This window comes from Colletotrichum jinshuiense, chromosome 2 (assembly GCF_051148585.1).
Source record: "Colletotrichum jinshuiense chromosome 2, complete sequence".
In the NCBI taxonomy this organism is placed as follows: Eukaryota; Fungi; Ascomycota; class Sordariomycetes; order Glomerellales; family Glomerellaceae; genus Colletotrichum; species Colletotrichum jinshuiense.
In genome coordinates, this window is record NC_139309.1 from 1127102 (window position 1) to 1144980 (window position 17879).

General features: G+C 55.5%; 5 protein-coding genes across 5 annotated transcripts; 1 reads left to right on the forward strand and 4 right to left on the reverse strand.

The window, feature by feature from the left end:
• Nucleotides 1-848: 848 nt before the first annotated feature.
• EsH8_II_000303 (uncharacterized protein) lies at nt 849-2795 on the reverse strand (the record flags this gene model as incomplete). Its single annotated transcript, XM_083263601.1, has 2 exons — nt 849-2384; nt 2439-2795. The coding sequence occupies 2 exons, from the start codon at nt 2793-2795 to the stop codon at nt 849-851; spliced, it is 1893 nt and encodes a 630-aa protein (XP_083120923.1).
• Nucleotides 2796-5706: 2911 nt separating this feature from the next.
• Nucleotides 5707-6602, forward strand: EsH8_II_000304 (uncharacterized protein; the record flags this gene model as incomplete). The annotated part of the gene is made up of 2 exons (XM_083263602.1): nt 5707-6012; nt 6102-6602. 2 exons carry the CDS (start codon nt 5707-5709, stop codon nt 6600-6602), a joined length of 807 nt encoding a protein of 268 aa, XP_083120924.1.
• A 1199-nt stretch (nt 6603-7801) lies between these two features.
• Nucleotides 7802-8813, reverse strand: EsH8_II_000305 (cupredoxin domain-containing protein; the record flags this gene model as incomplete). The annotated part of the gene is made up of 3 exons (XM_083263603.1): nt 7802-8087; nt 8344-8683; nt 8765-8813. The coding sequence occupies 3 exons, from the start codon at nt 8811-8813 to the stop codon at nt 7802-7804; spliced, it is 675 nt and encodes a 224-aa protein (XP_083120925.1).
• Nucleotides 8814-14775: 5962 nt separating this feature from the next.
• Nucleotides 14776-15277, reverse strand: EsH8_II_000306 (CENP-S associating centromere protein X-domain-containing protein; the record flags this gene model as incomplete). Its single annotated transcript, XM_083263604.1, has 2 exons — nt 14776-14823; nt 14891-15277. 2 exons carry the CDS (start codon nt 15275-15277, stop codon nt 14776-14778), a joined length of 435 nt encoding a protein of 144 aa, XP_083120926.1.
• Nucleotides 15278-16213: 936 nt separating this feature from the next.
• Nucleotides 16214-17721, reverse strand: EsH8_II_000307 (mitochondrial carrier domain-containing protein; the record flags this gene model as incomplete). The annotated part of the gene is made up of 4 exons (XM_083263605.1): nt 16214-17023; nt 17180-17256; nt 17379-17400; nt 17689-17721. 4 exons carry the CDS (start codon nt 17719-17721, stop codon nt 16214-16216), a joined length of 942 nt encoding a protein of 313 aa, XP_083120927.1.
• Between the last annotated feature and the right edge of the window lie 158 nt (nt 17722-17879).

Sequence of the window (17879 nt, forward strand, 5' to 3'; positions counted from 1 at the left end):
GTACCATTGTGGCATTTACGGCGAGGAGGATATCCATGTACTTTTTTTGGTCATTTGCATCCATTGGTAGCTATCTTGACCCATGCATAACGCCATGCTAAAGTCGACAATGATCTTACGGCTTGTTATCGTTCTCATTAAACTCCTCTCGCGAGAGATTTTACGCCCAGCGGGCCGTCTAGTGTTTACAGTGGAAGAAAGCAGTGAGCAAAAGGAAGCGTCTTAAAACGGGTAGTGGTAGCAGAGCAAGAACAGGACAACAAGATTTGAACAAGAAACGATTAATTACGCATTGGAAATAATACTCGAATACTCGCCACCCACTCCTCAAACCCTCCATTATTTTTATCATGATACAAGAACACAAAACAAGGCCGTTATTGTATACTCTGAATCGGTAAGGGGTAATCCAAACTCCTCATGAGAAAAAACAAATTCAAATCCCTTTCCGGGAGACCGTTTCCCCTTTCCAAATCCGAAGTAAGAAACGCCGTGACTATGCAGACGGGGGTGTTTGCCGGCCGAACGAATACAATAGAACAAGTCCAAAAATCAGGAAGAAAAAAAAACTCCTGGCCCCGTGGGAAGCTCCCATGCCTTTCCCGCCAACCGGAACGCCCCCTTTCGTGTCGTTTTGCGCGTCTCTATTATGTACGTGTCGACCACCTAGACGAGCCGCGAGCGAACGCATCCCTGGTGAGCCTCCAAAGCCGATTTCGCACCACGCCGCGCCCGTTGACTGGCTGGGACAAGGTGACTCCATCATCAGAATCAGATGAACCGACATCCTCATGCGGTCCAAGATTCTCCGCGCCGTAAAGTGAGCCCGCCCTGGGCAATAAAGGACTCTATGCCTTCGCCTTGGGGACCGGCTGACCAGCGGGGGCGCTAACATCTCGCCGCTCTCCGGCACCCTCGATCATCTTCTTACGGGGTGTCGCTGTGCCCTGCGCGATGGAGCGGGCGCGTCCACGCCGTTCGCGAATGCGGGCCAGGGCCTCCTCCCGGGTCATGGTCGGGGTCATGGCGGGGTTGTTGATGTCGAAGGACATGTGGCAGTCACCCCCTGAGGGCGTGCGGCCACGCTCGATTTTCGGCGCGGGACGCGGCTTGTCGTCGCGGATGGGGACGGTTGTCGTTGTCGTCTTGGTGTAGAAAGCTGCCGCGGTGTGTGGGCGGACGGTATCCTCGGGGGCCGGTGAGGGGCTTCTCGAAGAGAACAGCTTTGGGCGTGCCTCAGTATCGGGCATGGTTGGGATCGAGGGGAGAGGTGCGGTGTGGACTTCGCCATCGGCACCACCATGGGGAGCGTTGAGGAGGGATGCTAGTGACATGCGCTCCTGGGCGAGGACGGCAAAGGCCGGCGGATCGAGAGAAGGCGTGCGCGAGAATCTTGGAGGAGCGTCGAGCGGTGTAGGGGGCTCGTTGGGAGACTCCACGCTGGATTCGTGCTCTTGAGTCTCCGTCTCCCTTTGGGCTTCGATTTCGTCGGCTTCCTGCTGCGACACAGTCCTGAAGATACCTTCACGGGCGCAGAATATGGTGCTCCGTCGCTCATCCCTTGACCTTCTGTGAGCGTCGGACTTCTTCAACCTATCGTGGTCAACCGCGGGGCTCTGGGATGTCCTCAAGGATGACTGGCTCTGAAGCGACTCTCGGCGCCCTTGCAAGATGACCAAATCACTGGCATCGGCAATTTCAGCCGGTGGCATCAGCCTCCGACGCGGCGACATCACACTTCTTGGAGAAGTCAAGCTTTGCCTCGGAGAACGCAGGCTTTGCCTCTTGTGAGATTTAGCGCAGGGACAGCACTGCAGTTCGCACTCAGCCTTTAAGAAATCGATAAGCTCGTGGGCACGATCCGCACGTTGGCGCTCCCAGGAAACTTGAAGGTTGAGCTGCTCAATTTCCTCTTCGCTTGCGGCGGATGAGACAATGTCAACCGTCGAAAGCGAAAAGCGCGGTGCCTTCTTCTTGGGTGATGCAAACTCGTCGTCGGGTGCGGCGTCGACCGTCTTAGGTAGCGGGATGCGACCCTCGGCGGCTATACGGGCAACTTCCTCCTCCTTGGCCAGGGTCTTGAAGGCATCACGCTCCTGCTCAAGCAGCTTGATGCGCTCGAAGGCCTCCCCGAGCTCCTGCTCCATGCCGACCATCTGGTAGCGAGCTTGGAAAGCCTCCTCCTCACGGGCCTTGGAGCGCAGCTTCTCGGCATCGAGATTATCAGAGACGCTCCGCCAACCCTCGCGGGCGGCCTTGAGCTCTTCTTGGAGCTTGATGATGGTTGATTCGTTCTTGAAGGTCTTTTTGCGCGCAAGCTTGATCTCCTTCTCCCAAGCGGCTTTCGTATGGGCATATGTTTCTTTTGCGCGGCCGTATTGTTCCTTGGACAGATGTTAGCTAGAAGAATTACCTCTCGGCTGTGGGAGAAAGCTCACCATAACGGTCTCGAGTCGCTCGCTCACGCGCTGCTCCCGCTCTTTGCCCTTCTCCAGCTGAACCCGCAGAACCTTTGACTCGTCGCGGTACCGACGCATCTCCGTCTCAGCCTCTTCGCGACCAAGCATGGCACGCTTGAGGGCAGCATCGGCGGTCTTGCGCTCGAGGGTTTTGGACTGCATGGCAAGACTGTTGAACTGGGAGATCTTGTCGTGGACGGAGCTCTCGCGGCCGCCGGGGCTGCTGCGAGGGGATGTGAAGAGGTTTCGGGCTTGTTGCTTCTGGTTCGCGCGGTCAGGGGTCATTGGGCTGAGTGGCCCGCCCGGCGAGGAGGGTTGTTCGGCGCTGTCGGCCATTGTGAAGGCAGTGTTGCTGTGTTTGTCGAATGATGTCTCTCATGCAGAGTACGACTTGGAAGATGTTGGTTAGTATCTGCTTCGGGGCCTGGTGCTCGAGGCAGCTTGCATGAATCGCGATGACGATGATGTCGAAAGTACGTTGGGATGAAGATACGTTCACTTAATGGAGGTAGTATCATGTATCATGTAGGGTAAGTAGGGTATCTACCCGTCCAGGTTGTTGGTGTGAGCAGGTCGACGGCTGTTTACAGTGCGGTGCTGGTCGCTGCAGGCGGGTTGACTGGGTGACGTGGAGAAAGGCCTTAGCGAAATGGCTTCATTCGGTGTTGGGATTGGGTTGGTATTGCAGAATGACATAATCAGACCCACTTCATAGCGGGAAAAAAGACGTTTGGGCCCCAAAAAAAGAAAACCACATTTATCGCATCGACTTCCCATCCCTTTTAGGCGGCTGGCTGGAGCTGTTGCCATTATGAGACTGAGGCAAGCTTGAGCCGAGAATTGAGTACCTGGGCAAGGCCCATTTATATATGCAAAACCATCCATAAAAGCATAACGCTTATACAGCTAACTGTACTGGAATTGAGTGCTGCGCGCCGGGCAGCACTTTTTCCACGTCATGATTAATGAATCACACACGTAGAAAGAAACAAAAAAACACTTCAACCAGGCAGAGCTTGATAGTGTCGTTGGTATAGGACTGTTTGACAGCCCTAAAGTGACTCTGCAACTGACGCGAGGCTGTGAGGATTCAATTGACCGCATTTGAGTTGGATGGTGTGCTGTCCTTGGATTATGTCTTTACGGGTTCTCGGACAACGAGCTGGTCAACGGAAGAGCAGGACAAGGCATATATGTATCGTTTTGTTGGGCCCGTAACCGAGACACAGTTAGCTGTACACGCTCTGATTGCTGTTTTGGTCGAGGCATCCTGGATCTGGGTGTATACAGCAAAAGCCCGGCAACATCATGTCGTTGCAGAGGGTGACGCGGGCAGCGTCTTCGTAAACATGCCAGCTTTTGGGGTCGTGCAGGGCGTGGGACATGGCTTTAGCAGCTGGGCAGTCGCTCTGTCATTTGCCTTTGCCATTGTTGCAGGATCAAATCGGTGACTTGATGGTCGGATAGGTCTAGCTGGCCTACAACGTCTGCAGGGATGACTTCGACGTCGATGCCAAGTCTAAACTCGAGAGCAGAGCTTCTGGGCACCAGCCAGTCGACACCAAACAGTGCTCTTTCGAGCTTGAACAGCATCTTGAGATTAAGAATTATGTAAGAATAGGATAGTAATCAGTGTGGAAAGAGAGACTAGGACCCAACCAGCGGGTTATCTGAAACTGCTGTTTAGCTAAAAGAGGAATGGAAAGAGAAGCAATAGTGAATGGCTGCAACATAGTGTGCCGCAGCCCGGAGAGCTCATGCAAAAAAAGCCTATGATACCAAGACTTTCAGGTTGAAGTGGTGTGTATACACGTCTTATACGCCAATACAATGAGCAGGGACATTGAGCAAGACTCGAGATAAGTTCAAATACTCAACGAAAGAGTTGGCGTAGAATGGGAAACGGAAATGATTCGAACACACGACGACCTGATTGGGATAGCCTCGGTTCCAGACCGACCTGCAAAAGTGCACCGCCCAACTTGGCACACTCCGAAATGAGTCTGCACGAGAAACTCGCCAGATGAATGAACCGAGAGTCTCTGGGAAGTTGATGGCAATACTCCCGGCTGTTAGCTACGATGGATGCAACATGCGACGGCGCAACCACGCAGACATCAATTACAATGGGGGTTGTTTTTGACTTCTACCCCCCTGTGCTCGACTAAGTACTTCTTTCCACCCTCGATCTCACCTCCAACACCACGCCTCTTTCATCGTACATCCTATCCTGCCCCTCTCAGCTCCTTACGACACAACTTGATAAAACAGGCGCCATCGTTTTGCTTTTTTTTCTAGACGTAAACTACCATGGCTGATCTGCTAATCCGGGCAGCAGAACAAGCCCATGCAGGCAACTTGGAGAAGCGCCTGCGGTCTCGCAGATACATCCACGCGGATGCCGTGGCAGCATTCGAGGGCAAAAGACTCCCACATGATCTCGGCCGAGATCTCACGCGTCTCTGCGTCGTCCGAGGCAATAGGTTCCATGCGGACTTCTGTTTCGGCCCAGCCGCCGTCTCCGCAGATCGCTGCCGCTTTTTACTCGTGCCCTTCAAGCGCAATTTGGAGAGCTGTCCTGTGTGTTGTAATAAAAGCGTCTACAGGCGGCTTGTTAGGAGGAGATTATGCATGTCATAATCTATTATGCAAATAATGGTTCAGTGGGTTTCTGCCCGGGGTCATAGCTTCTGGAAGCTTAATGCCTGACGCTTGTCTTCCGTAAGCAGCTCTCCGATGGACGCACTCTATTTGTAACCTGGATTCTCCAAGGAACTTCCCAAAGGGTCTCCAAGGACCTCTAACGCCTGCCGAATACCCAGAAAAGGGGACTCCCTTCGGGCACCTTGGATCCGCCACGGCCTATCACACGCCGCCTAAAAGTCACTTTGTGCAATTGCGCCGTCCCCACGCCTCGCTCTCGGCATCCACCTCGTCGCCGTCCGCTTGTCTGCCGGCGGAGTGCAGGAATCTGCAGTGAATCCGTACCTGATTCCCGTCCGCGTATCCATTTGCTTTTTTCTTCTTCTTCTAGAAACGTGCCCGTAGCATCCGTCTGTCAGGCCACTTTGTCAACTTGACAGCAGACAGGGGACGCCCGCTATAATTAGCGCGAGTGCGTCTTTCAATTACATAAGTAGCCCAGCCATTCGTGGGAACTTCCTCTCTGGAGCTTCACGTATATTTGCCAGCACCATCCCAATCGCCCGGCCCAGACAACGAAACTTGAGCAGACACAACCGCAGACATGGCAGACGATACGGCGAGCGTGCGACAGCGCAAGCCGGCGCAAGAAGTCGAGGATGACGAGACCCTATTCGCGAGCACCCCGGCCGAGGCCTCGCAAGGGAAAAAGGTGAAGAAGTCGAAGAAGGCCAAGAGGGAGGAGGAGACGGAGGAGTACAGCCCCTGGGTTGACATCCTCCGCCTGCTCAGCTTCCTCGCCCTCGCCTCGTGCGCCCTGAGCTACCTCATCAGCGGTGGTGAGAGCTTCTTCTGGGGCTTCCAGAACAAGCCCTGGTACTTGAGGCCCGACTACTGGAAGTCCAAATTCGTGCGTCTCCTTCTTGCCCCTCCTCCATTTACCGGCCCCAAGGCAACGGTACGACTTCCGCGGCCAAGCTAACGCATTTCCCGGTGCAGAGCGGACCCCTCTACCTGACTCCCGAGGAGCTCATCAAGTACGACGGCAGCGACCCTGAGAAGCCCATCTACCTGGCCATCAACCACACAATCTTCGACGTTTCGGCGAACCCGCGCATCTACGGCCCGGGCGGCTCCTACAACGTCTTCGCGGGCCGCGACGCCTCGCGCGGCTTCGTCACGGGCTGCTTCCTGGAGGACCGCACCCCGGACATGCGCGGCGTCGAGGAGATGTTCCTGCCGCTCGACGACCCCGAGGTCGACAGGTACTGGTCCTACGACGACATGAAGAAGCTGCAAGAGGAGGAGCTGAGCGCCGCCAAGACCAAGGCGCACGACGCCCTCAAGCACTGGGTCGACTTCTTCCGGAAGAGCGACAAGTACATCGAGGTCGGTCGGGTTAAGAGGGAGCCCGACTGGCTCGAGAAGGAGGCGAAGAAAAAGCTCTGCGACCAGGCGCAGAGCGGCAGGGTCAAGAGGAAGATTCCCGGGCAGGCGTAGAAGAACTAGGGTATCACGGCGGAGATTGGCGCGCGGCTTGCTTGAATAAATCAATGTGCTCGTGTACAGAGAATGGCAGACTGTTGTTGTCAGTGGACTCCCGGCAAGTGCTTCACCGCAGCTCTATATCTGATCTGTGATGCGGTGTGTGTGTGTGTGTGTGTGTGTGTGTGTGTGTGTGTGTGTGTGTGTGTGAGGCGTGCACCCGTTTGCATTAATAATTGTCGGAGCTGGAGGCTACGTCCACGACATGCAAGGCGACAAGGCCTCACAACTGAGATCACCAATCCAGCAGGGTGATGATAGATACGGTTATGCTAGCCGTTCTGTGGTGTTGGAGGGGACACGCAACCAGACTGTTTAGCTTCACTGCGTCGGCTGGATCGACATGGTTCGCGGCCAAAACTCCTTGGGCAACTAAACACCCTACCTACTCACGCCCGCCGCCAGAAAAGGGGCGGGTGCATTGAAGCCTCGGTCCGCTTGTCGCGCTGCAAAAGTCCGTCCCCGAGGAGCCTTGGCGGGTTAATCTAGTATAGAAGACGCTCGTCTCTAATATATCTCAATATAAATGTGCAAATATTACATGGTAAGGTAGTGTGTTGTTCCGGCCCTTAAAAAAATAAAAAAAATAAAAATCTTTTGCATATGCAATATAAATCTTAGCTGAAGCGCTTGGTCAGCATCATGTTGACGCCTGTGATCCCGAGGAGACGAGATTCACCTGTTTTTCTTCTTCATAATTTTCATTGTTTTACACAAGGAACGAGATGTAGTAGTTTGGTCACACGACGAGGACTAAGTAGTACCGGGAATGAAGAAACTCGATTTAGATGCAATAGAGCAGATATGCTAAGTGCACGCCGTCTCCGGCATGGACCGGTTATACACAGGATGTCTTGCCGCCCCGTCTAGTTTTGAATGGGTTTTTTTGTTTTATGTCGCCCATCCCCCAGCCCAGCCCCCAGGCTGCTTCCCGCCCAGTCCGAACCAGCTGGTACGATCCCATCTCAGGGACGCAGCGGTAGAAAATATGCCACCCCATTGAAAGAAGTTGAAAAAAAAAAGGAAAAGTGAATGGTATTAAGTTCATCATCACAATGTTACACCGTAACCGGAGAACCATTCCCCGGTCACCCCCGAATGCTCCTCCACGCGGAGCCAGGTCCGCAGAGACTGCAGCGCATAGGCAGCGGCTCTTACATGAGCAGGAATGAGGCGCCGAGGGCGAGGAGGAGGGTGCCGGGTGCGCTGAGGGAGACGGCGCCGGCAGTGGGAGGGGAGGACGGGGTGGCGCTGGCGCCGCCGCCAGAGCCGCCGTTGTTGGAACCAGAGCCGGAGCCGGAACCAGAGCCGCCGGTGGGGGAGGCGGAACCGCCGCCGTTGGAGCCGCCAGCGGCGCCGCCGCCGGGGATCTGGGCCTGGGGGACGTTCTTCGCGGCCTTGGCGTAGTTCTCAATGGTGCGAGTGGCATTGGCTTTAGAGCTGCGGATTTTGTTAGCATGACGTTGTCATCCCTTGTGCGTGCGTGTGCGTGTCCCATGCCCGTAGCCATGTCCATGCGCATCGTGTCATCGTCCGAAAGATGAAACGTGCAACGGCCATTAGAGGCAAAGCAATGCGTCATCGGAAGAGGCAAAACTCGACGGGCTGGGGTGGATGGCGAAGAAGACAAGCTTCGCGTGGCGTGGGGGCAAAGAAAAGGCAAAAGAATGACAGGGTGGAGAGGGAAAAAACTCACTTCTCGTTGATGACCATGACCATGCCGTTCTGGCAGTGCTTGGCCTGGGAGCAGTACAACCACATGGGGGTGGTGCTGTTGACCTGGATGGTGAAGACGGGGATCTGGCCCATGGCGGCGGAGGCCTGGACGGGCTGGTATCCCGAGTAGAGGCCCTTGGCGGAGGAGTTGACGTTGGAGATGGGGATGCACGGGTTGTCAAAGGTGGACTGGACGATGGAGTGGTTACCGCCGCGGAACTGGAACTGGACCATGGAGCCGACGGCGGCGTTGATCTTGTCGGGGAAGAACTTGAGGGTGTTGTTGGTCGATGCGACTGAGACGACCTGGACGTCGACGGCTGGTTGGTGGTTTTAGTCCTTATTCGTGCCTCGTCGCCCGCAGGCCCCGTCTCTCTCTTCCCTCTGCAAAAGAAACTTACCCTGAGCAACGGCGGCCAGAGCCGAGACAACTACAGCTGAGAAATGCATTTTGATCGAGTTTCGTGCGTTCAAGAAAGCCGGTAGAAAAATGGTGCGAATAAGGTGTCGAGGAGTTACTACAAGTTGGAGTATCGGTGTTGAAAATAAAAAGCGACTCGCGCTTGGTAGGACTAGCCTTTGAAAAATGTGAAGAGGAATTAAACGCGAATGGGAGAATAAGAAAAGGAAACAAAGAAATCCTGCCTCGACCTTTTTGATTTTTTTGATGGATTATCTAGAAGAATGGGAGCGTGACTGGAGGGGGGGTGCGAGGGGACGGCATGAATTTAAAGCAACCCTTCTGAAATCGTCCCAAGACTTTTCTTCCCACCCAAGGTAGGATATGCCAGAGGGACCCTCAGACCCCTGCCCGGGCGGCCGTCGTGGCATCTGAAGGAAGAGAAAATCCCACCCCCGGCGGCGCGACAACGGTGGACATGGGGGGGAGTAGGGCGACAAGGCAACATGAGTGGGCCATGAGTGGTGGTCGCGATGGGGGCGAATGGGGTGCTGGGCGGAAGGGGGTGAGGAGGCTGATGGTGCGTGGTTGAAACGCGTTTTGACCATCACAGCCGGGCCATGGGTGTGAGAGCTGGGTACCATATGTCTTGTGTGCGTGTGCACGTGTGTGGTTGAAGAGGCCTGCCAGGGCTCGAATGCAGGCCAGGACAATGAGAAACGCATCAGAACCCCGGTCTTGCAGGAGATTGCTTACCTAGATTACCTTGGCCATGCCTTTTACTTGCTGTGGCCGCCGGTGGTTTCTCTCTGGACATCGTGGGCTGCGGCTAGCATGATTGGGTTTCGCAAGGTGCCGCGCCGGGAGCCCTTGTCTCCCGACGCTTGTCAGAAGCGGATGGGTATGGGGAAACCCACGTAAAGGATGGGGCCAAGATATGCCCGAAGAAGAAGACGACTGCTTGCATGGAAGCCGTTGTAGCCGAGCACTCACACGGTTTCCAAGGAGAAATGAAGGGAGCTGGATGCGCACATCCGAGGAGTCGCAAGATGGGCGGCACCGTTGAAGCGAGCATTGGGCTCCCGCGGGTGGCCAATACGTCACCCTTCGCGGGAGGTCAACGTCAACTGATGATGACGGCGGGCCGAGAGTGGAAGGGGGCAAGACACGAAAAAAGAGAAGACGGTTACGACGCTGGATGAGCCATGACGCACGCGCAAGGCCATGGCCCAAGTCGCAGCGTCGACGACCAGAGTTTTGGGGGGGGTGGCGGCAGGGCGATGTTGACAGGCGGACAGGAAAAGAACAGAGGCGGTAACTGCAACGGTGGTTCGTCCGCCTCGAGGCTCGCAAAAGTCATCTCATCAAGAGATCAGCCCGCGGACCCGAGCGAGCAAGCGACACGGCGCATTCGCAAACTTACACACCTACCACCTCCGCCCTACACACAAAGCAACGGCTACTTTTTTGGCTGGCTCTTTCGGCTGATGGTGATGATTGTGAGTACGGGCCTTGCGAGCCCCATCGTCCCTCCTCCCCCCGACGGACAGCATGAGACGCTGCAACGAGGACAAGACATGGTACGGGGGGGGCATCACATCGTAGGGGAAGGGGGAGCGGAAGTTGAGACTGGCAAGAGGCGGTAGCGCGTGTCAACCAAGTCGGACGACGTCGAAGCCGAAATAAGGTTTAGGCCCGTCGTGGGCAGCGCAGCGAACCAGGGGCCACCCGCCCGTCTCCACCGGACACCTGCCCGCTCGAGTGTCGGCCCGTCTCATTGGCTGCGGTCGCCAGAAGAGGCTGGCGCTCGGATGTGCTTCACTCTCAGTCAGCCCTCTGACAGTTCCGCGACGCACCCTGTTTCAGCCGTCGGCCGTCCTCCCCCGTCCTCCTTCTCCCGTCCTCCATCCTCCTTCCTCTCCTTACCTGTGCCTCTGCCTCTTGCCTCTGCCTCGCACATCTTCCTTCCCATCGGTGATAATCCGTCCTTGTACCGAACCCGAGCCGCCCTTGCGCCGTTATTCTGCCTTCACCAGACTACTTGCTGCTTGCTGCCCGTTGGCTTGTGCGGTGGGCTTGCCGTCCGTCACACTAACTAGTTGGTGCAGCGTGCTGTATATGCACTATGGCGCTGTGCTCTGCAGTGCCGTCCATCCATCCATCCACCCATCCCCGCCTGCCTGGGGCTCTAAATAATTGTCCGACGATACATTAATTGCCCACCAAAAAACCAGCATCCCACCCATGCCCCCTGCCGGCCTTGGCTCTCCGGCCGTTGCTAGTCGACGCAGACAAGCCTCGGTCCTGTCAGTGTGATCCCAACAAAACCAGACTGGCACCAAGACAGGCGCCACACCCCCTTTCGTAGTGGTGTACTCGCCTACCCGTACCAAACGTCGTACTCGTTCTACCGCAGTCGCGGCCTTCCCTCAGTTGTCGCACGAGAGAGACGACAATGGGGAGACTGGCGTCTGATGTTGTCCTCCCCCCTGCCTCTTGTTCCCATTTCCTCCCATGTTCTTTTTTCCTCTTCTCCTGCCCGACCAACGACTGCTCTTGTTTTCGTGGAGAAAAGAAGACATCCCCCTGTCCAACGTTCCCCTCCCTCATATCAAAGGGGCCGCAATGTTGCCCCGAGTAGTAGCAGCGCTGCGATAGACTTGGGATACGCAAGATTCACTTCCCGAGATCTGGCATCTAGTACCCACCCACCATCTACACGACAGCACCCAATGGTAAAGCTGCGGCTCTGTCCCTCTTGTCTCTCCCCAAACGGGGCAGCTCTTCATGCCCTTCGCCAAGCGGCTCTTTCGACTCTTGACTCTCGAGCTGTCTCTTGTTCTGTAACTTTTTCGCCGCCTGACCTGTGCAGCATCGTAGTCCCCGGCCTACACTCTCCCCAAACGGCCGGGGTATCCGTGGATCTGCATGCACATGCCACATCCTTTCTTTCTCGTCCACGACGTCCTTGGTTGCCGACCCCTTCCACGTGGATCCGCCGTGACATTAAGCCCCGAGCCCCCAACGGGGTCGCCCACACGGAAAAGACGGCTGCTTCCAGACAGCACAGCCGGGGCCATATAGTCGACTGCTGTTATACATACTTGCGTGCTGGGCTCTCTCGTGCCCGCCGTCTCACCGACAGACATGTTTCGTCCGGCTGCGAAGTTCTTACAGGCGACTCGGGCAAATTCGAGACCGCTTATACTGCATGGAAGAGAAACGAAACGCTCTGATCCACCGGCCAGCTATTCCTCCAACACAGCGTGTGCTCTCTCTCATTCAGTACCCAGCGTGTCCAAGAATAGTGGACCGCTATGGCCAGTTCGAGGGGGGGGCGAGGGTCGTAGGTTCAACCCATGGATGGAATGACAGGCTATTATCGCACCGTCCAGAAACCATACCCCCCTCCGTTTGGACTGAACTTTTCCCCTTCTATCTGGCGTCGTCCAAAGTCCTTTGGTCCTCGTCTTCTCACATCGTCTTACAACGACAAAACTCTCCTGCGCACCGTCGCCGCTGGGATCTCGGTCACCTTCCCACGCCCAATCACTCGTCTCTTTCCCCCCTCGCCCTCGACCTCGCCCTGCGCAGGCAAGCCACACGCCCCCCACCCCCCCTTCCCCCCTCCCCAAGTCATGACTGCTCATGTTTAAAAGAGGCGAATGGGTAGCAGAACATGGGGCCAAACACGCCTTCAGTACAAACATCGTCCTTCTCCCGAACCTACTGCGCCGAATGGCAAGTCTACGCGGTCTGTTGGAGTCTGTGTAGAGAGAGCGGTCAGTATCAGACGGAGAGCGCCTGGCCTCACGACTCGCTCACTGGGGCTACAAGCCAGGAGCGTTTGGCTTTTTTCCATCAATTTATTTTTGCGAGACTTTTCTCACCTCGGTCTCGCCAACTTGCTTGGCAGCTACAGAGAGCCCGAGTTGGTAATACTTGAGAGAACGACAAGAAGATGACCCGTGCTACAAAATATTTTAGATGACTGGACTAGTCACCATCTAAACGGCGCAACTCTAGTGCTTCCATATATAGAATGTAGGTATGGCTCTAATGGAAAACCCAACAAAACGCCCCTCCGAAGAGAAGTCTCGATAGGCAGAAGATGCCTTGGCATCATCTCATACCAACGACGCGCGCCTTGACGCCCAGAGCTGCTGTGTATCTTGCCAGAGCCAAGCAAACCCAACCTTGAGCGTTTCAAAAATCAAATTAAAATGGAAAAGAGGGCTCGGGGCTTGGAGGCCGGTGTAGCTTACAGCCGGCTTGAATCCGTGACTGAAGTCGGAAGAAAAGATGCACCGTGCTTCTTTCTCAAAATCAACACCGCCACTTGAAAAGCTATGAGGCTTCTCCTGCGACGGGGCAGGCAAGGGCGCCCACACACACACCCGAACGTTCGAGCAGAGGCGGGCGGGGGAACGCGATGAAGAGCCTCAGTTTCCACTCCTTCCCAACTCTGTTACACCAAAGAGCACGAATGGCAAGCAGAGAACGAAACAGAATGGACCTCCCTCTCCCCGCCCCGGGGAGGTGAGATAAGGTAAACCCGTGGTCCATGGTCTCGAGAACTAAACGTTTCCTTGTCGTTCACTGAATCTTGTCGACTTTGCGAGAGAGATGGTTACATGGGCCCTTCGTTGATTCGTCTGCGGGGAGCTCAGTTGCCGCGACAAAGAAGCGTGAGGGTCAAGAGAGGATCCAGTTCCGGTCTCTTCGTATGGGCCGGAAACAACCTTCTTGCTTCAGACTACGGATGAAGATCAAAAGAACCACCTGTCAACCGTCCCCGGGGAAAGCTTTTTTTTCTTTTGCCTATTACCTCCAAAATAATACTCCGAATGCCAAGTTCACAGTGTCGGCGCTGCGTTTCGTCCCAAGATCCACCAGACGCGAAGAGCCTCATCCTCGAGAACGATACAAACGGGCGGCCGTTAGGTAATGGGGAGGAGGAGGAGCCACCTCTGCCCGGCTTCTGCCCGGCCTCTTTTCCCTCGCAGACCATGACACTGCTGCTGCTGCCATGCTGTTTCGTCTGAACCGCCGACCGGGCCTGGGCACGAGACATTCGATGGCAGTTTGTGTTGGTTTTACTCTTGTTATATCTTCGTTTGGACGGATGTCATTCCAGCCCAAGCAGCGATGGCAGACTGCTACGACTCGGCACCAGTTGCCGCGAGTCGTGGAATCATCGGGCTGACGGCAGCCTGAGTCCCTTCTTCGTGACATCCCGGGGTCGAAAAGTTCATGCAGCCCGAGCGCCGGCATTGCAACTCGCCCTCGATCGGGCCGGGTAGTCGATTTTAATTGGAGCAGCTGGTAGGAGGACTACGAGTCGCCAGCGGCAGGTATCCCGCCGTTTGTTTGTAATGCGGTCCATCATGCGTGATCAAGCACGTCGTGTGCTGTTGCATTTTATGGCTGCATTCGCTATCGCGCTACGTCCAACCCCGAACACGGCGTACGATCGTCGCAGGATTGCCGTTCTGCACACGATCGACCGGAAATTAAATATGCCATCTCCCTCCCACGGACCACAAGGCACGGCGGGACTCTCCCTCGGTATGCCTGCACCCTCATCAACAGTACGAGTTCTCCCTCGAGGCCGGCATGACGGTGTGGTTCTTCCTCTTGTGCAGCAACTCCCGCCGTAGTATCACAACTGCCTGGGATACGATGATGACCTAGAAGGCCCTCTCTGGACCAACTGATGTCGCCGTGGCACTGTGCCCAGCCCCTCTCACCATCTATCATGATCCTGGACGACCAAAAGGTCAAATGATACAGGCTTCTTCAATGAAAAACACGGCGTGTTTCGTACTTGGAAAGTGGAAGGTTTATGTAAGAAAGTGTAAGAAAGAGTAAGCAGACGACCAAACGTGCCGTCGAGAAGCGCCATTATGTGAGTCGCGTGAAATCGCCAGCATCGTCGAGAGCAGCAGCCGTTTAGTGCGTAAGGTGTATCGTTTGTCATGATGTCGTTACTGAGATTCCCGAGCTCACTTTTCAAAAGTCCATGAGCAGTTGCGGTGCAATCTTCTCCAAGTCCTCAACCTGTATCCAGCGCATCAGCTCTGCGTTCCCACGGCAAGCATCCCGCAAACGTGCAAGCCAGACTCACCTCAAGAAACCCGCCGGGCCTCTCGTGGACGCACCGCGCAATGGCCTCTCTCACGAAGATGTCCATGTACCTCCCCGCCGCCGCGTTCGCGTCCTTGCTCAGCCTCGTGTCGTCCTTTTCAAAGAACTCGTGCAGAAGCCGCGTCAGCAGCTCAGGCGGTATGGAGTTCTCCGGCCCATCGGCATCCTGCTCCTCCTCCCCCTCTTCAGCCTCCTCGGCATCGTCGTCGTCATCGGCGGCCCGCGGTGGCGCGTCGCTGTCGGAGAGCTCGAATGGGCCCGACTTCTTGCGCGCCGGTTGCTGTGTGGCTTTCCGCTTCGTGCCCGCAGGCTGCTGAGCCTTGGAAGGGCGGCCGCGCTTCGCGGGCTGGGCCGCTTGTCTCGGCATTGTCGTCTTCTGTTGTATATCGAGGGAAGGTGGTAAGTGTGGCGTAGGTCGTGGTATGGCCAGGCCAGCCCGATGAATATGGGAAAGGATCGGGATCGGCGAAGAGTCCGTGGCGAGGAGCTGGTGACTGCAAAAAAAGAATCCACAGGTTGCCGGCGCGAGAACCCACTTCCTCCCTTGAGTAAACACAAGATCTCAGCTGTCAAGGGTGCGTCTGCTGAAGTGCGAGATCTGATCTGGCTTGGGGAATCAGGCGATTAAGGCGGGGGGGGGAAGCATGTGGGGGACGGCGCGGGAAGGTTGAAGCGAGACGCGACTGCGGAGTGCAGATAGACGCGCCTCTGGACACTAGCGCAATTGGCCAATCACAGGGTCGCTCACATGGTCAGAGCTTGAAAAGTTTGAAGCCACATCACATCAACAGACATATTTCATGACAGCAAAGTCAGTCCAGAGACTCAAGCACATCACACGCAAACACCAGAGATGGCACACAGTATGTTTGAAACCAAGGAAATCTTTCCATTCTACCACGAATGGATCTATCGAGTATCATGCTGTACCAAAGAAACCCACACAAGGATAGACCACAGACTTGGTCGAGTCCAGCGGAGAAATGGTTGCGTGAATGAATGCAATCAGGAATTGCTTTAGTGTACAAATTACAGTGGATTAGGTAGCAAGCAAAGCTCTTCAAGTCATGTAAGAGAACGCCTTGCCAGATGCCAGTCTAAACCACGAAGGACTGGCCGATCCAGACATACCAACTCTTGTGGTGTCTGCATCCATAGTCCCTCCGCAACTTCCATCTCACCCCTTTTGTCAACCGAATCCTCATCTGATCCCAGCTAGTCACGAATCCCCACAGCCCGGGTTTTCGCCAACTGCCAACCCGCCACCGATGAAGAGTTTATACACGAAGAGGTGTTAAGGCATTTAGCCAGAGCCACCCTTGAAGGCCTTGCCGAAGAGCAGGACCTGGAGCTGGTCGTAGATGGACAGGACACCAGCACCGGCAACACCACGGAGGATGTTGGCACCGGCACCCTTGAAGAGAGACTTAACACCCTCCTTGGCGATGATCTGTCTGCCAGCGTCGAAGGTACCGTTGTACTTGACGGCCTCACCAGAGGTCATCATCATGCGACGACGGATGGTGTCAAGGGGGTAAGAGGCGATACCGGCGGCGGTGGTGACGCACCAACCAAGGGCGAAAGAGGCAAGGAAGTTGTTGGCGAGGTTACCGGTGAGGACGACGGGCTTGATGGAGTCGTAGAGACCGAAGTACAGACCACGGTAGACGACGATACCAGCAACGGAGGGCATGAAACCACGGTAGAGACCGGCAATACCGTCGGAGGCGAGGGTCTTGCGGTAGACGTCAACGAGGCCGTTGAACTGGCGCTCACCACCCTTCTTGGCGGACTTGGCGTCGTTGGCAAGACGGGTACGGGCGTAGTCGAGGGAGTAGACGAAGAGGAGGGAAGTGGCACCAGCGGCACCACCGGAGGCCAGGTTACCAGCCATCCACCACGCGTATCCGTCACGCTCCTTCTTGAAGCCGAACATCTTCTTGAACTTGTCACGGAAAGCGAAGTTCAGGGCCTGGGTAGGGAAGTAACGGATGACGTTGGCGGTGTTACCACGCCACAGGGACATGACACCCTCGTCAGCGGCGGTACGCTTGAAGCAGTCGACGATACCGTCGTACTTGCGGTCAAGACGACCCTGCTTAAGCATCTCATCCTATGCGGTTGTCAGTCGCGGTTCATGGATAGTAGTCTGGACAGTGACCACGGTCACGTGTCACGCCAAGTTGCCAATTGCCGGGGTTACCCGGTTGGGCAGGCTCCGGCCAACTGTCAAGATGGCTTTTATCATGGAAGAAAAGTGCTCACTAACCTGGTTCTGGATGAGGAGCTTGATGCGCTCAATGGGAGCAGCAGCAGTCTTGGAGACAGCGGCAGAGACACCTCCCACTATAGGAAGCCGTTAGCGACTGTTCTTTATCATTGTATATCGCGCTCTCCTAGCCAGCTTGCCGAGATCGGATAGCTGGTGGGATCGAGACAGCGATGTCGACATTAACGGTAGTACATACTAAGGAAGTCGGCCACGAAGGGCTGAGGGATGAGTTAGCGATGTGATTCAATGTTTAGGTGTTCCCATGAGATGGAATAAATTCCCAGGCTCGGCGCGTCGCTCCATCCATCGGCGATGATAAGCCAATGATTGACCATTGTCGGACCAGACCAAGCCGATAGTATCGAGACATTGTTTGACTCAATGAAGCCATGGTTGATACCCGATGGGCATTGATGGCAGGCCGAGGATGGATGGAGGTGATGTCGCCGGCGAGGGAATTTATCGCGCAGCCTTGGATCATGGGGAGGAGGGTAGTAGTAGCTTACCGGCATGCCCAGAACCTTCTGTTGTTCAGCCATTTTGTCTGTGGGTTTCTTCTCAAAAGATCAACCTCAGAGAAAAGAATGAGCGGAGATGGACGGAGGATAGAAGGAGATGCAGAGAGGAAGGGCGAGTCGAGAGAATTTAAGTGCTCCGACGGTACCAGGTTTGAGGGAGGGAAAAAAAAATTCCTGCA